At 43.5% G+C, this 25,885-nt stretch overlaps 2 protein-coding genes across 2 annotated transcripts in view; one reads left to right on the plus strand and one right to left on the minus strand.

Moving 5' to 3' along the window:
* PTRH2 (peptidyl-tRNA hydrolase 2) overlaps positions 1 to 25,885 on the minus strand; it is a 126,128-nt gene that overhangs the window by 56,696 nt on the left and 43,547 nt on the right. The gene's annotated exons all lie outside the window — the stretch shown is intronic.
* The window catches only part of CLTC (clathrin heavy chain), a 79,862-nt gene that overhangs the window by 21,803 nt on the left and 32,174 nt on the right, over positions 1 to 25,885 (plus strand). Inside the window, exons 2-9 of the mRNA XM_063296338.1 lie at positions 7,077 to 7,284; positions 10,474 to 10,742; positions 13,320 to 13,481; positions 14,038 to 14,151; positions 15,312 to 15,485; positions 18,941 to 19,138; positions 22,913 to 23,113; positions 25,578 to 25,730. Coding sequence (XP_063152408.1) covers positions 7,077 to 7,284; positions 10,474 to 10,742; positions 13,320 to 13,481; positions 14,038 to 14,151; positions 15,312 to 15,485; positions 18,941 to 19,138; positions 22,913 to 23,113; positions 25,578 to 25,730 — 1,479 coding nt within the window. The remainder of the gene's footprint in view (positions 1 to 7,076; positions 7,285 to 10,473; positions 10,743 to 13,319; positions 13,482 to 14,037; positions 14,152 to 15,311; positions 15,486 to 18,940; positions 19,139 to 22,912; positions 23,114 to 25,577; positions 25,731 to 25,885) is intronic.

The raw sequence follows: 25,885 nt of genomic DNA on the forward strand, positions 1-25,885 counted from the left end.
CTGGCCCAAGGTCACCCAGCTGGCTTTGTGCCTAAGGCAGGACTAGAACTCAGGGTCTCCTGGTTTCTAGCCTGGTGCCTTAACCACTCCATCAGACTGGCTCTCACATTTAATCAGTAGGACACTGTTAGACAAATCATGGCTTAGTGCTGACATACAGATTAAATTAGTAACCTGCTTTAAAAATGTGCTCTGTAGCTGAAGTGTCTTGATTCTAAAAAGCTCCATGTAAAATGTTTGACTGTTGCTTCAAAGACCGTAATCACAATACTGTTACTAGCATTACTGTCTATTGATTGCCTACTGTGCTGGAGTCTCTGTTCTGTAGAATGCAGGGCTTCTCCACCGGAGGCTATGAATTATTTAATTTCTTTCCCCAGTCTGTCAGAAAACCAGTGTGGGAACTGTAGCTGAACAGTGACTTGTACCACAATGAAAATTAGAAAATATTCCGTGCACTTTTGAAGGGAATACTAGGTAGGAAATTGTTGGTGATTGCCATTCTGTGCATAAAATGCTCTTAAAGGCCTATTCATGGACTTCTGATGAGATACCCCTCTCATCACCTTAAGCTATGGGTGGTTTTAATTAAGTTTGTTCATGGCTTAGAGTGTTATGTGAGTTTGGCTATTATGGGTTGTATTGTGGTGTATTGACAACTGTAATGGCTTATTCAGCAAACCGTGCCTTAATGCACCGTGTGATGCTGGCAGGTTTTGTTCTCAGGATGAAATATTTGGTGAACCATGTTATACCGTGTTTTTGTTTGCTTGCTTTGTATCCCAGATGACTTTTACAGAAAGTCTCTGTTACATAGAAATGTGGGTTAATATCCATTAAGGAGCATATTTCAAATAAACAATATACATTTGGTTTTCTTCCCATGAGTATAGGGGACGATTACACACATGAGACCCTCCCCCAGTATAAAATCCTACATTTTGTAGATACTCAAGCTTTACCAGCCTTTCCTGGTGTGTCATATTAATTGGACAATTGTAGGCTGCTGCTACGTCTTTATTCACTAGGGCAAGCCCTAAGAGTAGGACTGTTTGCTTAAAATTGTTTGTGTTGGAGGCTGAATTTCTTCAGAAATATGCAGAGCTAGACATCAGGAACGAATCCTCAAAAGGTAGGCTAAACAATCCGGTGCGCTCCAGATATTTGGGACGATGGCATCCACGGGACCCAGTCATGAGAACGGTAGGCCCAAATATCTGAGAGGGCACCAGATCACGCTGAGGATTATTCTTAACATCTTGCCTTGCATGATGCTGTTAATGGCCACACAACAGAATGTTACAGCCCTTAACAGCGGCCCACCCCGCCCTTATCAGAGGCTGCAAGGAAGGACGCAACAGAATTTGGGAAGGTGGAGCCTTCCACAGGCACATGGAATGTCACCGATAATAAGGCACACAATGAATTCACGGCCCCGGAATTTCCACGTTCGTTTGAAAGGAGCAGTGCCAGAAACGTCTGAGGAAACATGGTTGGCTGTTGCAAAAGCTTTGTGTCCAGGCTTAACTGCTTGCCTTGAATGAATCATCCCACAGTAGTAAAATGCCATCTTGCCTAAGTGTGGAAGTGAAAGTGCATGGAGGCTTCCAGGGAAATTGCTACAGAAAGGGAATCTCTTTCAAAAGAACTTGCAGTTCGAGGCTGTCCTTTGCTGGCTGAATGCTCTTCCTCTCCAGTCAGCCTCACAGCTGAGTAGGGAGTTGAAGTGAAGACCCTTTCCCGCAAACCACCGTACAGGAGTTGCTTAAACATGGCTGTTAAAAAAGAAAATGTGCTGAATGCTGCTTTAGGCTTCTTAAATTTCATGGCTGATTCCTAAGTCGCCTTTGTGGCGCTGGTAAGTCATGTTGAAGCAAGAAAATGTGGTGCGCTTGGTAATTGCTGCTTAGAGGCTGCCCAAGTAGGACAAATGTGGAACAGCGGCTTTTTAACTTTCCATTTTTAAGGAACCCTTGTCCTTAAGTAAGCAAAAAGTAGTTTGGTTCGTTTTTGCCTTAGCACCTAATTGTACAAACCCAGCCATAGTGGTTTATGGTTAGGCACATGCCATCAGCCAGTTGTGATTTATACAAAAGCCTCACTTTTAATGCAAAAGTGTGTTTGCTGAGGAATCCCTGTACTTTTTAGCAGATTCTAAACTAGAGTTTTCAACCTTGGCAACTTTGAGATGCGTGGACTTCAACTCCCAGAATTCCCCAGCCAGCATGGCTGGCTGGGGAATTCTGGGAGTTGAAGTCCACACATCTCAGAGTTGCCAAGGTTGACAAACACTGGTCTAAAGTATCCATTTAGGTTCATATGATGGGGAAATTTGTTCTGCTTCTGCCTGGAATTTGATTCCAACTTTTGTACATAATTCCAGGTTCTAAATTCCTTCGAGAGAAGCATTCAGCTACAGATACCAAACTATGCCAAGAAAGCTCCAAACATCGGAATATATTCCCCGACGTGCAGCCATATTAGCCTTGAACTAAATCACATTTCCTTGGCTAGGGAAGCAACGGTTAGATTCCCACAGTTTGGCCGTGACCTTACATTTGTTCAGCTGCAGCTGGCGTCGTTCGGTTCTGTTACTTTTATTAGCTGGATGCCCTATCTAGGTTGATGCTTCTTCGTTCATCTTCCCCAGTATTTGGAAAGAAAGGCAAACGTGTTCTCAGACGGAATGGTATCATATTTAATTATTCTTTTTTGGCCTTTCTTCGGCTTGGATACGAGAGCCAGTGTAAAATGTTTGATACCAATGCTCCAATCATAGTCAGCTGCATTCCTTGAAAACCAGTTGATAGATTGTCCTGGCTTAGCTTTAAAAAAAAAAAAAAGGGCATCTATCAAAGCTGCTGAAAGAGGAAGACCTAATCAGTGTGCGATTTTTGTAGTTTCTCCTGACCTTACAGGTAATCCTCACTTAACGACCACAATTGGGACTGGAATTTCAGTTGCTAAATAAAGCGGTCATTAAGTGAATCCAACCTGACTTTATGACCTTTTTGTGGCGGTCATTAAGCAAATCACTGTGGGTGTTGAACAAACCATGTGGGTCGTTAGGCAAATCATGTGGTTCCCCATTGATTTGGCTTGCCAGAAGCTGGCCAGGAAAGTAAAAAATGGCGATCATGTGACCACAGGATGTTGCGATGGTCATAGATGTGAACTGGTTGCCAAGCACCCAAATCATGATCACGTGACCCCGGGGATGCTGTGATAGTCATAAGTGTGAGAACTGGTCATAAGTGGTTTTTTCAACACCGTGGTAAGTCAAGTCTGAACTGTCACTAAATGAATAGTTGTTAAGTGAGGACTACCTGTATATGTTTGAATGGCTATTCAGTAGCTGTTGAATAGCTAAACTTAAATTATTCTTGTTAACATCAAGTGATACTTTTTTGCGTATCTTGATCCTATTTGGCTGGGGTGGTGTTAGTGGTAGTGGAGATTGGCTGACTGCTCTCCCAAAGTTTTGGTGCCTAGCAGCTAACATTTTTAAAATAAGTGGAAACAGTCTTTAGACAATCTGAGGAATGGTCCTGGGCAGTGTAGTAGTCAGGAAGCCAGGAAAATAACTCATGCCATTTGCTATGTCTGCCATTAAGCTTGCTGCCCCAATTCAGAATGCTACTTTTAACTTCTAAAGCCCCCAGCCACTTCGGATCATCGGCTTTTAGATATAGGATTCTGCTTGCACCATTAAGAACTGCACGAAAAGGAGTCTTCGACAACATCGTTGTGGCTTGTCTGTTTGCAGCTGCTTGAGGAAAAAGCCGCAATTAAACAAATACACAATTTGAAACTTGTGTTCTTATGTAGGACATTGCAGTTGTTCACCCATAACCCCAATCCATAACTATTGGCTTGTTTTTGCCTCAGTGTGGTGCGCTAGCCCATTCCAAGAAGGAAGCTTGGATTTGGAAACCAGCCTGGATGGGGCTCACATACCATGTTAAGTCAAAAACCAAGAAGCCACATTCTAGGAGTTAGCATTCTGGGTGAACCACCGTGACGACTAGTGGCGCCCTTCCGGTTGGTCTTGGCCAGGCCCCATCGCAGTGAGCTTTCAAGCAGACCTGAATGGCTTGCTTCCCTTGGTTTTGTGTGTGGAACAGTGGAACCAGTGACCCAGGGGTGATGGGCTCTTCTTTCCTAGTGGTGTTCAGGCAGGACAGCCATATGTTGGGGATGTTTTTATTTAAGATCCACTGAGGAGAGCCGGCTGGACTTAGTTGCCTCTTTCAGTTCTAGGGATCTGTTCTATGATCTCTGTTTAGCTTGGACTTTATATGGTTGCTAATGTGTATCTGGTATTAACTAGTTTAAATGGTTAGTTTATTATAGTTTTTATCATTCCCTTATCTCTCTGTAGCATGGCATTTAAGGCAGGGCTTTACTATAACTAAGAGCTCAGTCTTTTAGATAAAAGAAATCACCATGTCGAGGTTACTGTATATTGGATAGTACTGAAAAGTTTTTAATATAATTTTATTGAAAGTTTCAGAAAGCAAGAGTAAAAATTAGTACAAACTAAAATAAAGTAAGATGGAAAAAAGAAAAGGGGAGAAATAAATGAGAAAGCTAAAGTGCAAAAAGAAAAAAGGTAGAAGGAAAATAGAAAAGAAGGAAAAAAGATATAAGGAAGTGGCTTCCAATCTTCTTTACAGCAGTTATAAGTACCATCGTAGATTTATATGTTTTATGCAAAAAGTCCATAAGGGGTTTCTAGTCAGCAGTAAACACAGATATTATCTTTTCTCTAATCAAACAGGTCAATTTGGCCATCAAGTTCTGTCATCTTCAACCATTCCTCCATTGTAGATATTGCCAAATCTTTCCATCTTTATGTGTACAATAATCTTGTTGCAGTTACCATATATAAAAGCAAAGTTCCATCATTTTTTTCAACTGTGTATCTATCAAACCCAAGAGGAAAAATTCTGGTTTCAGTTGTATATTAATCTTTAAAATCCTCTGAATCAGTGTACGCATTTGAACCCAAAATCTTCTAGCTTTTTTGCTTGTCCACCAAGCATGGTAAAATGACCCTTCTTGTTCACGTTTCCCAACATGGATTTGAAGTACCTTTATATATTCTAGATAATTATTCTGGAATCATATACTTATGTCACATCATTTTACAAAAATTCTCCTTAGGATTATAACATAGTGTAAGTTTTAGTCCTTTCAACCACATACTTTCCCATTGTTCAATCTGTATATTATAACCAAAGTTTTTAGCCCACTTTATCATACATTCTTTCACTTGTTCTTCTTCTGTTTCAAATTTCAATAAAAGTTTATACATTTTAGCAATCATATGCTCATAATTTGTACACAATTCCATTTCAAAGTCAGTCTTAGAATATTCAATCCATTAAATTATTTTGTTCTACTTCGAATCTTTCTGATAACTATAAATAGGAAAACCATTGACAATTATGTCCCTCTGCCATCTGTTATTCTCTTGATTTTATCTTGTGTTCCCCTTGGCAGAATGTTAGTATCTCACGGTATGTTAACCATTTGCGTTTGCCTATTATTGCTCATCTATAAAATGCTGCTTGTGCTGAGAGCCACAAAGGATATTTATATTTATTATTTTAGTACCTTGGTTGTTTACTTTGTAATTTTATACATTGATGCTTTTAAAAGGACAATTTTATTGTAAACCGCCCAGAGTCCCCCTTTTTGGGGGGGAGAGGGGCGGTGATAGAAATTCGAATAATAAATAAATAAATAAAATAAATAAATAAAATATGTATCTGTTCCATAGTCTCAATATGGCACTTCTAACATGGTGATTTTTGAAATCCACATTAATGTTAACTGTATCGTACCACCAATACCCATGCCACCCAAATCTCAGGTCACGGCCTCCTAACTCGAAAAGCCTTCTGTTCCTCAGCATCACCCACTCGTGCATCCAGACCAAACAGCAAGCTGCAAAATACGATTTCAAAGAAGGCAAACCCAGTCCTCCTCTTTCCTTTGCATCTTGTAGCACCTTATATTTAACTTACGGTTTTTCCCCTCGCCATACAAACTTTTCCCATTGTTTAAATGGTGCCTCGGTTGTTAAAACCGGCATTGTCTGAAACAAAAGCATCATTCCAGGCAAAACACTTATTTTTATCACAGAAATTCTCCCCAACAATGATAAAATAAATAATTTCTCCCATCTTAACAAATCTTTTTTAACTTCATTCCATGCCTTAACATGATTATTTTGAAATAACATACAATTTATATTTGTCATGGTGATACTTTACTTTTTTTCTCAATCTTAAAACCCGTTTTCTTCATCAATTCTGTTTGATCCTCTATGTTCATATTTTTATTAACATTTTCATCTTCCGATTATTAATCTTAAACCTGCTAGTGTACCAAAATCTTTTAATTTTCCCATTAATGTCTCTCTTCCCTTTAGTGGATCCTCCAGAAGTCATCAGCAAATGTTCTTAACTTATATGTTTCTTTTTTAATCTTTACTCCCTCAATTCTTTCATCTTGTCTTATATCTCTATTCAGTATTTCAAGAACTAAAATAAACAGGAGAGGAACAATGGGCATCCCTGCCTTGTCCCTTTTGTGTATCTCACAGGGTTCTGTTAGATCTCCATTGACAGTTATTTGTGCTTTCTGTGAAATGTAGATCGATCTTATCAGTTTCATAAAATTCTCCAAAATTCATATCTTCCAAAACTTTAAACAGGAAGGACCAGTTCAAACTGTCAAAGGCCCTCTCTGCATCTAAGAAAATCAATGCAGCTTGTTTTTCATTACGTTGCCCCAAGTATACTGAAATATCCAACACATTTCTTGTATTACCTTTTAACTATCTTTCAGGTAAAAACCCACTTTGATCCTCATGAATAAATTCTTGCAGGATTATTTTCAACCACTACCTGTAAAGTTTTTGTGGGGGGCTGGCCTGATAAAGAGTTTCTTGTGTTTTCTGTCTTTGTGAGATCCCAGTGCTAAGGAAATTATTGTCAGCTGTTAGCAATGGAAGGGGGTTTGTCGAAATGCTCATTAAAAACTTTGATGTCTTCTGTGTTTTTTAGCTCCAGAACCTGGGTGTTAACCCAGCCAACATTGGCTTCAGTACTCTGACCATGGAATCTGACAAATTCATCTGCATACGAGAGAAAGTGGGAGAGCAGGCACAGGTGGTCATCATCGATATGAACGACCCCAGCAATCCGATCCGCCGGCCAATTTCGGCTGATAGCGCTATCATGAATCCTGCCAGCAAGGTGATCGCCCTCAAAGGTATGGAAAATGTTTTCCAGTGTATTTCCCACTTTATGATTCAAAGACCTGGATTTTAATGTGTCTTCTGAGGTGTTCAAGGTTCCTCGTTTTTTTGCTGTCCAAAGTGAACCACACCGGCTAGCGAAATAAATGTAATTTTTCATTTCCTCCTCTGTATGGCAATGAAAAGCTGTGGTTTGTCCAGTGTTTGCAACAAAAAAAATGTGTGAAAACTAGTGGGGTTGATTAGTTCACCATCTATTTTATAGCCTCAGCTTTATCGTATCTTAAAATGTGCACTTTTAACCTGTGGCAATTCAAAAAACGTGTGCTATCCTTTTAAAAAAAAAAAAAAAGCATGGAGGTTTTGTTACAACATTTCAGAACAAGGATGTTAATACTTCCTGCGAAACAATGACATTTATTTTTCCACGGCATGCACAAATTTCCCACCCACATCATATGCCACATGTCTCCTGATGTAAATCACTGTAGGGGTAAATCACAGCTAGATTATCGTTCCTCTTACACAGCTGTAATTATATCTACCTAGGCCTCTTTTGGTCAGAACACAAGTCCCAGCTTGAACCAATCTTTGTAATGGATGCTAAATGTCTAAGTTATACCAGTCGTCTTTTTTTTTTCCCCTGAAGCACTGCAAATCTGCCTTCAGTAGCGTCCACATATTGCCACGTTTTTTCCCCCATGGTGGATAAACTAAGCACTCAAATGTCTCATTACAGCAGCGTCCTTTTTTCTGATGGCTTTAATGTTTTATCACTATTTTTGTCACACTTCCTAATGCTTTCTTGTGTGTGCAGATGGTGAGTTACCTCCATTTCAGATTGTATTTGTGTTTGTCCTGTTTTATGAAAAGAGATTGCAAAAGACTTAGATTAAAGGCTTAAAAGTGAGCATTGCTGAATAATGAAGGCAGAGCAAACACAGGACTGCAGATGTGCAAAACTCAGTGATACAGGGACGGGGTGTTCTGGGATTCTCCAGAACATTTCCTGAATTGGTAAGTTCTGTACATCTGTAACAAGGATCTTCATTCTGACGCGTGAAACATTGTTTTCAGCGCTCAGTAACAATTGGGGGGGGCGGAATCTTGAATGTTAGAACCCACAAGCATCTCTGCTTGGGTGTGCATCACACTTTTTATAAACAGGACAGAGACTTACAATATCATATCTGGCTGTATATTGCTTTTTGTGTATTCTGTATATAACGGGCGGGGGGTGGGGGCTGAAATGAAGCCATTCGGGCTTTCAGACAAAGAATGATGGGTCTTAGCCTATTTATTTATTTGATTTATCTCCCGCCTTTCGTTCAGGATTCAAGACAGCTTACGTAGTGCTCCATCCTCTTAGTAGTACCCTCCTGAAATCCATGATTATGTAGGTTTTTTTAAAGACCAATCTAACCTGCTATTTAAAGGATAACCATCTGAATGTAGAATCTGTAACTTCTGGTGGGCGCATGTGAGCTTAGGCCAGTGTTTCTCACTCACCTTGGCCACTTTAAGAGGTGTGGACTTCAGCTCCCAGAACTCCCCAGCCAGCTGTCCGGGAGCTGAAGTCCACACTTCTTAAAGTGGCCAAGGTTGAGAAACATTGGCTTAATCTTTAACCCTCAAATTTAGTGGTTAATAGCTTTGAAAGTCTTCCTTGCATAGTTTCAGTGTGTTGTGTTCTTTTTGGATTAAAGATGGTGCAGTCATGGGCTGGTAGTGTCCTTGAGAGGATGTGTAGCTCATTTTCTCTCTCAGTCCTCCCCCAAGCCTTTTAACCTGTTCTCCCCCCCTCCAACATGTTTGCTTCTGGCCTCCCGTGCCTTCACCTACTGCTCTCTTCCACAAATGTAATATCTTTATGTAGAAGTACATTCACTTCCTGGTGTTTGTCCTGACTGGGTCAGGAGGAGAATGCCAAGCCAAAATTGGATAGAGGGGTTAGATCAGTGCAACTTTAAGACTTGTGGACTTCAACTCCCAGAATTCCCCAGCCAGCTATGAGAAACACTAGGCTGAATAGTCTGCTCTTGAGGCTGATTCATAGCACAGGAAAAATGGATCAGCAGCTTGAACTGTGCCCCTTGCCCGTCTTTAAAGCTTGCACATGGCTCCCTTCCATTCCTTCTGGCAGTTTGGGACACTGACCGGGCACCTTGTCTGCTTTGATTTTCATCCTTAATCTGGGAAGATTGCACCAGATTCCTCATATTAAACAAGATCGTCGATACTTCATAGAGATCTACATGTAAGGGAGGAATTTCATGGGATCCTGCTTATTTGTATTTCATCCCTTCTGTATCATACATTTCCTCAAAGGTCTTCACAGGAGAACCCAAAGGGCAGCCCTCATTTTATTCTTATAGCGGCCCTCTGTGGCAGATTAGACAGGGATCTAATCCGGCGGGTATTATACCAAAGGCCATCTCCCGAGCTAAAGGTCCATACAGGAATTCAGACTCACATTTCCCTGGTCTGTGTTCCAACACTCACCAACTAAAGCACACCAATGCCTTATGGGAAGGACTTTGAAGGTTGTGGCATGACCCATGTTGAACATTCACTTTTTTTTTAAATGCTTGGGGTATTCCTCTTTGTGACCTGCAACCCCAGTCTACCCGGTTGTAATTGTATTTTCTCATCTTTCTAACCCCTGTGTTTGCTGCGTGTAGTCTGAAGTATGCAACAGCAACAACATTTAAGGGCAATGGTTTATTCAAAGCTAAACTAGCAACCCACTCAAGAAAGTGCCCACTTTCTGTCCAGAAGAATAGGACATGGTAGTTAATCTTAGGTTGTCCCCATACCTATCCTAGATGCGGACATTAATGTGTGTGTTGCACTGATGTTGTATGTCTTGATGTACTTTATCTTCTCAAGCAAGAAGTGAAATGAGTTGCTTGGATGAAGGATGAGCAACTTTGCATGAATGTTGAGCATCATGAAAGAAAACTCGTGCGCTGTAACTGGCTGTAAAGCCGTTATCAGTTCAGCCCTTGGTTCTCTTAGGACTCACGTAGGATAGAAGTGGCGTTTGAAAAGTTGGCCATTTTTACCATCAAATACCGTGCATGATCCTTTCGCTGGGCTGGGATTTGGATGTCAGATAAGTACACGCAGGCTTAAATATCTGTAGGCCTTTAAGTGACGGACCCTTACAAGTAACTTTGGTCAATCCGTACTCCTGTCTTTAGCTGGGAAGACCCTTCAGATTTTTAACATTGAGATGAAGAGCAAAATGAAGGCGCACACCATGACAGATGATGTCACCTTTTGGAAGTGGATTTCCCTGAACACTGTTGCGCTGGTCACTGACAACGCCGTGTACCACTGGAGCATGGAAGGAGAGTCTCAGCCAGTCAAAATGTTTGATCGTCATTCCAGCCTCGCGGGTTGCCAGATTATCAATTACCGTACTGACGCGAAGCAGAAATGGCTGCTTTTGACTGGCATATCTGCACAGGTAATGTTTCAATATTGTGATACGGCCTAACGAGCGTTGCTTTAACTAGAGCTGGGATCTGTGCTATGGGACGTGGGAGAAGATGGTTCCTTTCTCACCCACATTTTGTGAGAAAATAGGCAAAGGATTCCTCTAGGACTGTTGTAGCAAAATTGGAATCTTTGTATCTGAGGCCAGCCTGTGCCCCGTCCTCCTGCCACCCATGCAGCCTTGATCTCCTGGCAGAGCATTGGCAAAGCCTCAGCAGCTAATCTCTTACAACAGAAGGAGCTCTGCTGAATTTCACTCTTAGGTTTTGTGGGTTACACGAGGAGACACATCCCGCAAGCAGAATTTGACTGGGCTAATCAAAGAGAAACTTTTCTGATTTTCACTGGTTAAAAAGCTTGTTGGAGTAACCCCAGGCTTAAACCACAGGTTTCAGCCTCTGCTTTTGGAGACCCCTCCAGGGATTAAATTTATTTTTACTTTATTTATTATTTATTATTTTGTTTATGTCTATTTTTAATTTACTGTACGACCCAAATCCCAGAAGGTTATCAACTCTTGTAAGGTTTTGGCATCCTCAAGGCATCCGGTAATGTACTGAGATTTGGGCTGTTTAAATGCATTGAAAATGGGTTTTTATTTTCAGAGTGGGGAGGGATAGTGTTGTGGTGGCCTCAGTTGCTGCACTGCTGACTTTTGCCTAGTGTGGTGGTCTTCAACACTTTCAGTGTTACCTGTCCCTGTCTGTCTATGCATATATGCATTTTAAAAAGGCCAGGAGTCACTAGTGTGACCAATGGAACATCAGACTGCTAATTTTCAGCTGTTACCTCCAATGCCACATCTCCATGGCACATTATCTAGGAGCGCATTTAAGTGTAGTTCAGCTGATATCTTGTGACCTCTGAATAAGGAAATTGTCCCTTTTTTTTCTTCCACTATTCTCTTTCAAGTTTTGAAATTGAAATAATAGTGTAAACCCTAAATTTGCCTCAGTTTTTTTAAAAACTTAATGCTTCTCCCAAAGTAAGGGGAATTGTAAACATCCTAGCCTTTTAAATATTTTAGCAAATTTATAGTTTGCTCAGAGAAGTTTGGATTATTGCAGTCTTTCTCAGGCCTTTTGACCCTGGAGGAACCCTTGAAATATTTTTCAGGCCTTGAGGAACCCCTGCACATCCAGGCTCAAATATAGGCCAGAAGTTACCAAATTATGATACTCATTTCATGGGTAGGCCTGTCTAGATGCATTAACAGTGTCCCTAAACTAAAAATAAAGAAACTTATCTCTTTAAGGTGAAGTGGCCCGAATTTGAAATTTTTAAATAAATTGTGATCTTCCAGGGAACCCCTAGTGACCTCTCGCGGAACCCAAGGGTGCCACGGAACCCTGGTTGAGAAACCCTGGATTGCTGGGTAGATCAGACATAGAATTAATAATGTGCACGACACAGCCCTGTTTGTTTCATTGCCACGCTCATTGTAGCCCTCATCCGTGGCCCCCAGTCACTGAAAATGTGTTTGGCCCCCACTGGCTGTAATCAAGTAATGACTGGATAGAATGGCCACCACAGGAATCACGTCCAGATGAGCGCGAGCCAAATTAGAGATTGTTCAGTTCACTAGTTCCTTGTCGCTTTTCAGGAACCCCCCAGGGTGAGCTTCTGGTAAAGAAAAGGAAAAGTTGTTCCTGGAATGAGAAGCCCTCCAAACAGTCACTCACACCCTGGTCATCTCCCATATAGACTACTGCAATGTGCTCTACATGGGGCTACCCTTGAAGAGTATCCAGAAGCTTCAGCTGGTCCAGAATGCAGCCACGTTGGCCATTTTTGGTGCCCCTAGGTCGGCACATATAACACCATCGCTGCACAATCTGCACTGGGTGCCAGTTTGCTTCCGGGTCCAATTCAAGGTGTTGGTTATCACCTTTAAAGCCCTACATGGCGTGGGGCCAAGCTACCTGAGGGACTGCCTCGTCCCCATCACATCGGTCCGCCCCACCCGATCAGCCAGAGAGGGCATGTTATGGACCCCGTCGGTAAGAGAATTCCGTCTGGTGGGGTCCAGGAAATGGGCCTTCTCTGTAGTGGCCCCCACCCTCTGGAACATCTTGCCCCCGGAGGTGAGGCAGGCCCCATCGCTCCTGATCTTCAGGAAGGCCCTGAAGACTTGGTTCTGCCGTCTCGTGTGGGGTGGGAATGTGGGCAATCATTCTTGGGGGTGGCTCGCACCCTAGAGTCCTTCCCACCAGCTTGGAATTTTATAGCCTCTTGGATTTTATATTTATTTATTGCATTTTATAATTGTAACGTGTTTGATTTTTATGAGATTTTAACGTTTATGCCCGTAGTTTGATTTTATTGTAAACTGCCCAGAGTCCCTCTTTTGGGGGAGATGGGCGGTAATTGAATAATAAATAGTAAAAAGCAGCACAAAATTAAACAGGGATGCATAAGAAAAAGTGCTGATTTGAGCCCTCTTCCGATGTGCAGCCTGGATACTAAACCCGCAAATAAGGTTTATGGTTAGCTTAACACTGTATTTGAGTTAAACGTTCACACGGCCCCTTTTCTCCCCCCCTTAAAGCAAAACCGTGTAGTTGGAGCCATGCAGCTTTATTCTGTGGACAGGAAAGTGTCTCAACCCATTGAAGGCCACGCTGCCAGTTTCGCACAGTTCAAGATGGAAGGCAATGCAGAAGAGTCCACCCTTTTCTGCTTCGCAGTGAGGGGGCAAGCTGGAGGCAAGGTAAGCTGTGGGCCTGATCCCCGTTCTTCCATCGCGGGGGAGAAGGCGCTGGCCTGGGATGTTTTTTTATGCAGATTTCGGCTTTTTGGTGCATAGTTTTGAACAGCAGGAATTCCCTTCTCCCTTTCAGCAGGCAGCGTAAACTGTTGCAGGTGGCCTCAGAGGCCTGGTAAGACTGAAGGACATCCCAGCCTGATAACCAGAAGGGGCATAAGTCTGAGCAGCTGCATGCGGGATATAATTTGCTCTGTTACTGTGTGCTGTTCAGAACTTAATGGTTGGAGTGGGAAGTTTAATTGGGGCCATCGTGGTTCAGAACTAGCACTTCCTAGAGAACATTGGATGTCTGAAGGAGCAGTTGGCCTTCAGCGGAAACCACATCCCAACCCGGTGGTAATGTCGCTGCTGCTGCTTGGCTGATCCTGGATGAAGCAGCCTAGCCGGTTTTCAGCCATGGGACGTCCTCATCCTTCTCTTCTAGTTTGGTGGAGCAAAGTATTGGGGAGCAGGCACCCCTTTCCAAAGATGGTATCCAATCTGATTTCTTTCTATACAGTTGCATATTATTGAGGTTGGGGCACCTCCCACCGGAAACCAGCCGTTTCCTAAGAAAGCCGTGGATGTCTTCTTTCCACCTGAAGCCCAGAACGACTTCCCAGTCGCAATGCAGGTATGGTATGTTGTCCAGGAACGGCCTTTATGTGTCACTCCTGGAAACTTTGGAATAGGAAGGCAGGCAGTGAAATCAGAAGGGCTTAAATGAATCGTGTCAAGACTCTAAAAGAATTAGCAAAGCTCAGCACTGCCCATCTCTGAGCCTTGGATTGAACATTGCAGTTGCTTTTTATAGAACGAAGTTCAGGTATTTTTGGTTTTTGTAGCTGTACAATTGGCCTCCTGATCCTTTGTCTTGCTAGCTTTGCAGTTTGGCACTCGGACAATTCAAACAACATGGATGAACGTACAGTATTTCTGATGAACCAGGACTCTGCATGTCCCGCGGTGTTATAAGAGCAGAGTTCATTATCCTAAAAGTCTGTCTGAGTTCTTCTAAAATACGTGTCTACCCCATATATCTGCAGGGAAGCATTAACAGTGTGTGAGTGAAGTGTAGTGAGCGTAGAGGATGGCCTTGAAGGGCAGGGAACCTCTGTTACCAGGCAACGAAGAGATAAATGAGGCTTGAGCCCAGGCCAAGAGAGTGGCTTATGAAAGCACCTCGGGAGAGCCCTCTCCCCTCAAATTCACATGAAGATAAAAAGGGAAGGGAAGCACGTTCAGACTTGCAGGATTCTGTTACAATGGCTTTTCTAATAAAAGTAGCTTTAGGTCTACACGGTGTCTTTTTATTCTGGTCTACCTTATAGGGCTGACATAAAATCTACTAACATTTTTGAAACCTGGGGGTGGATGAGTAAGATTTATTTAATGCAGGCAGTTTGGTGTATTGTAGAGAGTTAGCGTGGTGTGTTAAGGCATCAGGCTAGAGACCCTGAGTTCCAGTCTCGCCTTGGGCCGGGTGACCTTGGGCCAGTCGCGCACGCTCAGCCCTAGGAAGCAGGCAATGGCAAACCACTTCTGGAAAACCTGGCCGAGAAAACTGCAGGGACTTTTCCAGGCAGTCTCCAAGAATCGGACACGATTGAATGGATTTTTAAGAAATGCAGGCTAACTCTCGCCTTGACGAGGACTGAGGTTTGATACGGAACAGGAGACCGTGCTATCTCGTTCGGATTCTAAGACAGGCATTGAACTGTCTTTGGTGGTTGTGCAACTGCAGTATATCCGTCAGGATGGCTACCGTTCTATTCCTGCTCTTTCCACCTGCAGATCAGCGAGAAGCATGACGTGGTCTTCCTGATCACCAAATACGGTTACATCCACCTGTACGACCTTGAAACGGGCACCTGCATCTACATGAACAGAATCAGCGGAGAAACCATCTTCGTCACGGCACCCCACGAAGCCACTGCTGGAATCATTGGGGTCAACAGGAAAGGACAGGTAATGAGGCTTCAACGCTTGGATGGCTGAGGCGGTTGCGCACGTTAGTCGATTGAGGCCGAGCGGGCAAATGACTCTGTCTGCGTATGGATTTTTTAAGTGTTGTTATTTTTCTCGAATGTTTAGGTGACTACCAAATTTCATGTAACAGCTTGGACTGCATGTCCACAGCCAAACCTTTGTGTGCTGCCCATTCTACAAAAATAAGGCGAAAGGGTTGTATTTGAATAGTAGTGGGTCGAAGTTCAGAGCCTGCAGAAAACCTGCTTGATCTCTCTTGGCAATGTTTAACGGTGCTGACCTTGGAAGGTCTTTCTTCCCTGATCGGGCGATACTTGCTTTTGGTTCGTGGCCTGCCGTCAGTTGTAGATGGCTGCTTTCCCGCCAGGAACTGGAGCTGCCAAATTGGTCCTCTGCTGGTGCTGAGATTTGATTTCCTGCAAGAAAATTGAGGGCCTGGAGTTAAGGAGGAGGCGTATCTTGGAACTTCACTGCTCTCTGATCCGGAAGCTGCCTCTTATCCTCTGCCTCTTGAAAAACACCCAAGACAATCCATGCGTGCAGCTTTCTCTTGTTAATCTGTTACCGCTTGTAGTCACACACTCTCTGCTGCCGGAGCGGGCCTCCCAGTCATCCTCAGCTGCATTTTGGGGCCAATGTGCCCTTTGGTCACCAAACATGTGATAAGGGAGAAACGGCTAAGATGCACACATGCTTAAGCTGCAAGATGCAACGGAAGTTTGCAGACCCTGTCAGAACCCTTGGTGACTTCTGTGATTCCTTTGAGGCAGTTTTTCCCAACCTGATGCTTCCCCCCCAGATGTGTGGGTGGGACTACAATCGCTTTGCGGGCATAGAATTTATAGCCCACCATATCTGGATTGCCTCAGGTGGCTCTGCTGCTGCAGAAGGTTCAGGTTTGAGCTATGGCTATGACTTGCAAGGAGGGCAGAGCTGGTTGAGTGTAATGGTTAAAGGCACTGGACTACAGGTAGTCCTCGCTTAATTACCACAACTGGGACTGGAATTTTGATTGCTAAGAACAGCAGACATTAAGCGAATCTGACCCGATTTTATGACTTTTTTTTTTTTTTGGCCGTGGTTGTTAAGCGAATCACCCAGTACCCCATTGATCTTGCTTGCCAGAAGCCAGCCAGGAAGGTCGAAAATGGTGATCACGTGACCATGGGAAGCTGCAATGGTCATAAATGTGAATCGGTTGCCAAGCTCCCAAATCGCGGTTGTAGGGACACTGTGATGGTTGTAAATGTGAGGATTGGCCATTAGTCAGTTTTCCCAGCACCGTTGTACGTCCGAATTGTCACTAAACGAATGGTTGTTAAGTGAGGACTACCTGTAAAAACCAAGTGAGGAAATCATGAGTTCTCTTCCCGCCTTAGGCACAAAGCTGGCTGAGTGGCTTTGGGTCGGTCACTCTCTCCCAGTCCTAGGAAGAAGGCAAAGACAATCCATTTCCAAAAAATGGTATCAAAAAACCTGCGTTGTCCATATAGTTGCCAGGAGTCAAGTCTGACTTGAAGGCACAAAACAAACAAATTGGCAAAGCATTCAGCATTCTGCAAAGTAATAGATAATCTCCTTTTCTCCTCTCACCGCCCCTCCTTCATTTTTCTACCATTACTCTTCTGTTAATTTGGTATAAGGCTGTCGTCTTCAGCTGACCTGCTGGATTAACGGAACCACAAAACCTGTGGCCTGATTTGCACAACACAAGGCCAAAAGTTGAATGAATCCCTCTCCGCATCTTGAGGCCCGTGCTATCTGTGTTTAAATACTTGTCAGCCATTTGATGAAGGTTGCTATTGTTAAGTCGCTTGACTACAGCATTCTTTATTTCGAGTCCAGTTCTGGGTAGGATAGAGGAGGGGGGAGACCCGATTAATAATCATTTTGGTTCAGGATTCTATACCTAGTAACCAGTTCAGTTCCAAAAGCATGCCGTTAGTGCTGGAATTCCATTAAGATTGAACAATTTAGCGACAGCCGTCGTCATTCCTCCTCAGTCATGTTAATCTGCTACTAAGCTGCTATAGCTACTTCAGAACGCCCCCCCCAACAAAAACATCTGGCATCTGGTTACCAGCCTGGGAAGAGGTGAGCCTAAAAACCTAAAGGCAACTGTTTTTCTAGCGTGATGTTGGCTGCTGTGCTTGGCCAGGCCTCTTGCATCTTTCTCTTAACGGGGGATTGAACCTAGAACCCAACTACATACAAAGCACGTGTCCTTGTAGAGTTGGGTGCAGCTCATCTTAAAATCTCTGCATCTTAATTCCTCCTTCCTGGAAAGATGCAGGGAAATGCCTAAATCTGAGCAGGGATTCAAGAGGCCACACAGCTTAGACTGCACATCCTGAGAACAGCTCTTTGCTGTGCCCTGTTGGGCAGGGGCGGTCTTTGAAACCGAATAACTGGCTTAGATGGTGTGGTTTCTGGGACACTGTATTAGAGGATCACCCGAGTTGTGTCTTTTTTTTTTTTTTTTTTTGGAATCGGAATAAAGTCTGGTCTTGACAGCAGAGTTGGAGAAGAGCCAGTTCCCCGGTATAGGATGTGCCTATATTGAAAAGACCCCAACCCACCTCAGCTTCTGTCCCATTATACGGAAATAAGGATCCAGAGCAAGGCTGCATCCCCAAATCTTTTGCCTGGTGGCTCTGCATCGTTCCGAACAGATGGGCTGTAGATGACTGACTGGTGTTGGCATGATCATCTTTGCCCTCCTTCTGGGCTTCCGGTCCAAAGATGAACAATACCTGATTTCACACAGAGTTCCTCTCCAGCCAAAGGCAGTTCTGTACATGGCACAAAGCTAGGTAGATGAACCCTGCTGCCAGCCTTCCCAAGTGGACCAGACAGGAAACACGACCAGATGAGCCAATTCTACCTTATTGTAAGGCTACACAAACAGAATCTTGCAAGGCTGAAAGTACAAATCTCCCTCTGTCTCTTTTACACTTTGAGAATTTAGGGAGGGTCCCTTCTGAGCCTTTCTCCATCCATTATGCAGCTGTGGGCTATGTCCCCTCTTACCTGACCCTTCCCTAGGCAGCATCTCTTTGTCCCGTCTCTTCAGGTCTTTCTCACATACCATCGCATCTGCCCTGCCGTACTTCAGGCGGCAAGGGCGTGGAGGCCTTGTGGTGAGCACTTACCCATTAAGCAACCGGCAAATTGGGATGAGGTGTGTTCGCTCACTGGGAGAGCTTTCTTTGTCTAGAAGACATTCGCACAAGTGGGAATTTAGAATTCAGTTTCATGCATTCTGGACTGCCTGAAACACCTTTTGGCTCCACCCGCCGCCTTGCTTAACAGAACCTTCGAACGTTATAGAAAAGGTTGTGCGTTGTGTCTGTTGGCAAAAGTAGTAGTGGGTAGTTCTTGAATTCGAGAGGTCCTAACGATAAACTTTGTTCCTTCTCTCTCCCTGCATTTAGGTGCTTTCGGTGTGCGTTGAGGAAGAGAACATCATTCCTTACATCACCAACGTGCTGCAGAATCCCGACCTGGCGCTGCGAATGGCTGTCCGTAACAATCTGGCCGGTGCTGAGGAGCTCTTTGCCCGAAAATTCAATGCCCTTTTTGCCCAAGGGAGCTACTCTGAAGCAGCCAAAGTCGCAGCAAACGCCCCAAAGGTGTGCAGAAGGTTTAAATGATCCACGCATATGCTTTGTCTTGTGCTTATCCACTAGCCAGGTCTCAGTTACTGGTTCAGAGCATGCCTGTTTCTTTCTAGCTTGTTTTTCTGGCACTGACACATGGGGGAGCATCGTTAGTTGTTACGGTGCTGTCACTTGCAAACCTGAGGGTGTGACCTAAGGATGACTGGTGGGTTTCTTGGTCATGCACCCATTGGTTGCAGTTGCCCTGATTGATTCTTGGGCACGTGGCTCGGTATGCACAACTAAACAAAATGGCAGTTGGTTTTTTCCTGCACTTTTTGCAGTGGCTCAAAATATTAGGGTATTTATTCTCCATTCACCGGCAGGTGGACTTGAGAAAAAGTTCATCCTGAAAATAGACTGGGAGGCATGTGCCTCTCCCTGCTGCCCCCATAGCCGGCTGTTGCGCATTCCAGGTCAGCTGTGCAAGGCTGGGTAATAGGAAGTGCGCCTCTGAGAAGAGAAGACCAAACGGAACACCTTGGTTCTCCTCCATGATAAATTATAGTCGGACATGGTGAGAATGTAATCCTCCTGCTTCCAGCGAGGAAGACAATTAACATCTCCAAGGTTAATGTGTCCTTTTGTTTGAAAACAAGTTAGCTGTGAACTACAGGTACTCCTTGACTTACGACTGTTCATTTAACAACGGTCTAAGTTACAACAGCCTCGGAATGGGTGCTTTATGGCCTGTAAAGCACTTCTGAGTGTCGCAAAACATTGCAACCCCCCCCCCCCCGTGGTCACATGATCGCATTTCAGGAGCTTGGCAACTGGTTCACATTTACAACTGGTTGCAGTGTCCCACAGTCACGCATTTTGCAACTTGTTTGCCATTTTCCAGCAAAAAACGCCCATTGCGGAAGCTGGATTTACTCAACAACCGTGGTGATTTGCTGAACGATCACTGTAAAAATGGTCATAAAATCGGGTCTGGTCATGTGGTGACTTGACTTACGACCTCATCGACTCACGATAGAAATTCGGATCCCAGTTGCGGTCATAAGTTGAGGACTACCTGTACCTATTTGCCTCAGTTTGGGGTAGTTCTGTAGTGGGACCCAAGTTGTAATCAGGACGGTTGGACACAAAGCCACAATCCGCTGCTGCTTTTGGGGGGACCCGATAATCCTGTTAAGGGGGGGCTTGGTCCTGTCATGTCTGTCCAGTTTCCTACCCAAATTGTTCATTCCTCTCGTGGTACCTCTCTAATCCTTCTGTTGCCTTTGGGTCTACCATTAGATACAGCAGAAGCTCTTCGTTATTCCCTTGTCCCTTTACATCCATGTTTTTTTTCTCTCTTCCCATTACTTGGTTCTTTCTACATTCCCAAAATATTCTTCCCTTTCTTTGCTTCCTTATATGCCTGGCACCCTCTCCCAGAAAAACTATTCATATCTCCTGTTCCTTCCTTCAAATTTTCATTTTCTTCCTTCCATGTGACTTTCTTCTTACGCTCCTTGTAACCGGGCTTATAGCAAAGCTGAATTGTGGGCATCTGAAACAATCACCTAATTCCTTTCCTATTTGCTCCCTGTCTCTGATTCTCTCCCCTGCCTCCATTTCCTCTGGGCTGAACTTGGAATTGCGGTCTGCTATGTTTACCAAAAGGGCATTAATGAAACAGTAATTTATTGCCGTGCTTGATTGGAAACAGCCATAAGCGTGAGGGATGATCGTAGAACTACGTTTTGTAAGAACTTTGTGGGATTTCTTGCAGAAGATCTGTCACTGCTAGACAATAGGCACCCGGTGTGGTCTTTAATAACTCAATATTTCTAGAATGTGTGCTCATGTTCTACATTTGAACAACTGACTGACTTTAATTTGGTCACCGAATTGTATGCAATTTACTTGGAGGATTTACAGGTCCAGATAAAAATGTGAACACATTTCTGAATAAATTAAAAAGAAAGAGGAAAAATATAAACAGAGGGGCGTACGTTATAAGTAGAGAGCCAGTTTTGTGTAGTGGTTAAGGCACTGGGCTGGAGACTGGGAGGCCATGAGTTCTAGTGCCGCCTTAGGCACGAAGCCAGCTGGGGAACCTTGGGCCAGCCACGCTCTCTCAGTCCTAGGAAGGAGGCAATGGCAAACCACTTCTGAAAAACCTGGCCAAGGAAACAGGGACTTGTCCAAGCAGTCTCTAAGAACTAGACACAATTGAATGGATAAGAAAAAATATAAATGCAAATACTAACCTAACCCTATTTAGCTAATCAAGTCACCGGATATAAGGCTGCAAGTTACCTCAATCAGATTGTTATAACAAAATTTCAAAGAGCTCTGACGCTTGCCTTGCATGCTGTGGCTCTCGGAAGGAGATTCCAGAAAACCCCATGGAACAAAAGCCTTGTCATTGTAATAAATCAGGAGCTACTGAAACAACAGCCCGCACACCTTTTTAATATCACCCTCACTACAACCTGCAAGGCAAACGTACTACGCCTTTATTTTCTGAATATTCAGGTTGTACTCTTCTTTTATCCCAGTTACCTTTTAGTTGATCAGAGTGATGTAGTCTTATAATGTTGCTGAATAGCTGGAAGATCTGCCAGGACCTTGCTAGAAACAGTTTGCTTCGACTACATTTTTTTTATTTACTTAATTTTCCTTTTTAAACCCTTTTTTAAAACTTCAATCTTGTTTCATTAATCTTATTCTGTTACATTATTTAAAACTGATCAGTGACCTACATTACTCTGACTAACATGCAGGAGGAAGTTTGGTAGTACGGGAACTGTTCTCTTTCTGCCACGCAACGGATGACTAGGTGGCTCTAAACCAGTGTTTCTCAACCTCAGCCACTTTCAGATGGGTGGACTTCAACTCCCAGAATTCCCTCAGCATGCTGGCTGAGGGAATTCTGGGAGTTGAAGTCCACCCATCTGAAAGTGGCTGAGGTTGAGAAACACTACTCTAAACATAAAGCAGAAAGATGCAGCTTTCTTTTGCCAAGAGCCTCGCTTGGACTGGTGAGCCAGGAGGTCCGTGTTCAAAAATCAGGTGGACAAAGAAGGGTGGAGACAGAGCACAAGTTAAATTAGTTTTAGGTGGTTTTTACTCTTTTTCTTTTTTTTGTTTTGGCCCCTTCGAGTCATTGCTGACTCCTGGCGATTGCCTAGACAAGTCCCTGCAGTATTCTTGACAAGGTTTCAGAAGTGGTTTGCCCTCGCCTTCCTCCAAGGGCTGAGAGTGGAGGACCAGTCTAGAGACACCCAGCTGGCTTCATGCCCAAGGCGGGGTTAGAATTCCCAGTCTCTCGGGTTCTAGCCTGGTGCTAAACTGGCTGTTTTACATTTTACCTTAGTTTAAATTTAATTAAATATAATGGCAAGCAAAAAAAAAGGCATGATGTACATTGAATAATTAAAAACAGTGAATAGCATTGCTTCCCATGTATTGAATAATGTTCCCCCTGTGTTAAATTAAGTTTGTGGTAAGCTCTTGGGGTTGCATCCAAGAATTTCAGGGTTGTGCATGTGCTGGGGCCTCAGGTTATGCGCTTCCTAGCTGTGTTTCCTAACCTTGGCATCTTCCAAACGTGTGGAACAATTCCTGGAATTCTCAGTGATGGCCAGACTGGCTAGGGAAGTGTGGGAGTTAAAACCCACCCATGAGGAAGTTGCCGAGAGTGTATTATACAGGTTCTGCAAACAGTCATTCACCTGTGGTTTTGGCCCATCTTGACCAATTTGCAATGGGTAGATGATGTATTTTATCTGCCTTTCCCCCCCCTGTTTTTAGGGAATATTGCGCACTCCAGACACCATCCGCCGGTTCCAGAGCGTCCCAGCGCAGCCAGGCCAGACTTCTCCTCTGCTTCAGTATTTTGGAATTCTGCTAGACCAAGGCCAGCTGAACAAATACGAATCCTTGGAACTCTGCCGGCCTGTGCTCCAGCAAGGACGCAAACAGCTTCTGGAGAAATGGTTAAAAGAAGACAAAGTAAGTCGTGTGTTTGGCAGGGCATCTTTGAAGATGGGAGTGGCTTGGTGGTCACCAACAGCCAAAATCTATCCTTTCTGCTGGATTCAGTCTCTCCAACTCTGCACAGAGAGCACCCGTCTGTCTCGAAGCAAATGGCAATGGTTTTAGTTGGAGTTAGGTAGCTGTTGCTGGATGATTTTGCTCTTTGGATTGGCATCATGGCAGATAGCAAGTGAAAGATGCCAACTCACAGATGGCAGCGTTCTGGCAGCAGCATCTTGGGTACAGAAGGCATTGGGCTCCTGGCTGGAATTTCCTGGCAAATGAAGGGAAAGGAAATTGCCTTTTGGATATTTGTCTGAATTACATCATATTGCCCTTAAGTGAGTGCCCTCTGCCTCAACTGTCAGCTGTTCCCAGCTGGTGGACGATGCTTGCCTGCAGGCATGCTGGGGGTTTCTCTAGTGCCAAAATAAAAATAATCCTTCCCCCCCCATGGTCAAAATCCCACAAGACTGTATCTCTCTTGTTCAAAATCTTGCACGACTTGGAAAAGCAAAAACTGTTATAAGACTCTGCACTAGCTTCTGACCCCGTTGATTACAATTTGTGAAGTCTTTGTGATTCTGACCTTTAGTCGAGATTTGAAATTTCCAAACATTTGTTACACGTTTTTTCGAACACCAGGGAGTGGGTGATGGGGCTGGAATCTTTAAAAACTCCATCTTTTCTTAAACAAGACAACAGGGGTCTTCTTGGGTCCTCCATAATCACAGTCTTGGGATTACACACCTCACTCAGAAGTTGTATTGAGACAATGCTTGCCCTTGTCTCGTGAATGCTCTGGCCTCACTGCGCCTTAAAGCAGCTGTTTGTCCAGAGCTTTTTCTGTTAAAGGATTTAATTTAATCCCTTTGCCTCCCAGTAGATACTAGCAATAACCTGACTCCTTGGAGTCAGAGGTCACCCAACTCCATGTTTATTTTATTTTATTTTATTAAATTTATGTCACCGCCCATCTCCCCCCAACGGGGGACTCTGGGCGGTTTACAATGCATAGCTTGACTTCTCAATGTAGTCACCTCCCAAGAAAGCTTTTAACTCTCTTTACTTTAGAAAACACTGTAAACCTTCATCCGGCTAGGAAGGTTATTTATGTGGTAAGCTTTATTCTTTAGGTATACGAACACAGACAAAAACTAGTAAATGCAAATAGGCAACACAGTGCGTGCAAGGTCCAGGTTATAGGCGTAAGATTTTATGCTTGAACCAGTGTTGCTGTGATAGTGATTATTAATAGATCATGACATATAATTGATTTTACAGGGCTTGTATAATCTTCACTTTTGTTTTAGCTTAAGTGTTAATTTGAACTGAGGTGAGTCCATGCCTCATTTTGGGGCGTGTCATAAGTAAAATGCTTGCTTGTAATTATAATTCAGAATTACATGAACCATCTGAAGTATCTTACAAGAAAAGAATAAAGCTTATATTTTAAGATGTGTTAAAATAATCTAAGGCAGCCTTTCTCAGCCTTTTGACCCTGGAGGGACCCTTGAAGTACTTTTCAAGCCTCGGGGACCCCCTGCACATTCAGGCTCGAAGATAGGCCGGAAGTTACAAAGTTATTTTATCCGTTTCATGGGTAGGCCTGTCTAGATGCACTAACAGTGTTCTTAAACTGAAAATAAAGAATGGAACTTACCTCTTTAAGGTGAAGCTGCCTGAATTTGAAATAATTTTTTAAATAAATTGTGATCTCCCAGGGAACCCCCAGTGACCTCTCACAGAACTCTGGCTGAGAAACCCTGAAATGAGGTTTTGCCTGCAGTTTAACCAACAGCCTTTACTTTATGAACTTGATTTCTTGATTCAGCTTGATTTCTCACTTTCCCCCCTCTTCTCTCAAAGACTGAGGAGGAAAAAAAACAGAGGGGAAAAAGCTGAGTTCCTGAGTGCAGGACTTCTGTTCATGACAAATGTGCTTAGCTATTTTAGTTTTAGATTGAATTAGCTTAAGCAACCACCTGCTTAAATCTCAGTCCGCCTTCATTCTTGACCAGGGGTTTATCGCTTGACCCTTCGGTGACTTGTCAAGAGTGGCTCTTTTAAAGAGATTTTTGCTGTCCTCTTCCAACATGAAGAGGACCAACTGCACTGCGCACTGATCCGTGTTCAGTTTGTTCTTACTATGGACATTGATCAAAAGTGCCCCTCATGGTTGAATGTCATGCCCCTACAACCCTTCAGATGTTCTGGCAATGGGGTATAGGTCCCATAGCACTGGAGCTGGCACTTGAGAAATAGCACGTTCTGTAGCAAAATGAATGTTACATTTTGGAGGTTTCTTTAGGATTCACATTTCCTCAACCGCTTGTCACGTTGATACATGTGGGAAGGACTTCCTACTGCAGTTATTTTATATATTCAGCACCTTATTAGGTTTTTTTTAACCATCTCTGAAATGCTTGCTTTTAAACAGTTGGAATGCTCTGAGGAATTGGGAGACCTTGTGAAGTCTGTGGACCCAACGTTGGCCCTGAGCGTCTACCTACGGGCTAATGTTCCCAATAAAGTCATCCAGTGTTTTGCTGAAACGGGACAAGTTCAGAAGATTGTGCTGTATGCAAAGAAGGTAATTAGTTCCTCTAAAGCAGGAGTCATCTACTGAATCCAAGTAGCTCAGGAAATTGAGGGTCTCTACAAATAGCAGAAGTTATTTGGTAGACAGATTCTCTATCCAGAAACCTGTCCTGTAGTTCAGTGTACATCCAATACAGAATTCGAGTG

The sequence above is a fragment of the Candoia aspera genome, chromosome 1 (assembly GCF_035149785.1).
Source record: "Candoia aspera isolate rCanAsp1 chromosome 1, rCanAsp1.hap2, whole genome shotgun sequence".
Taxonomy (NCBI): domain Eukaryota; kingdom Metazoa; phylum Chordata; class Lepidosauria; order Squamata; family Boidae; genus Candoia; species Candoia aspera.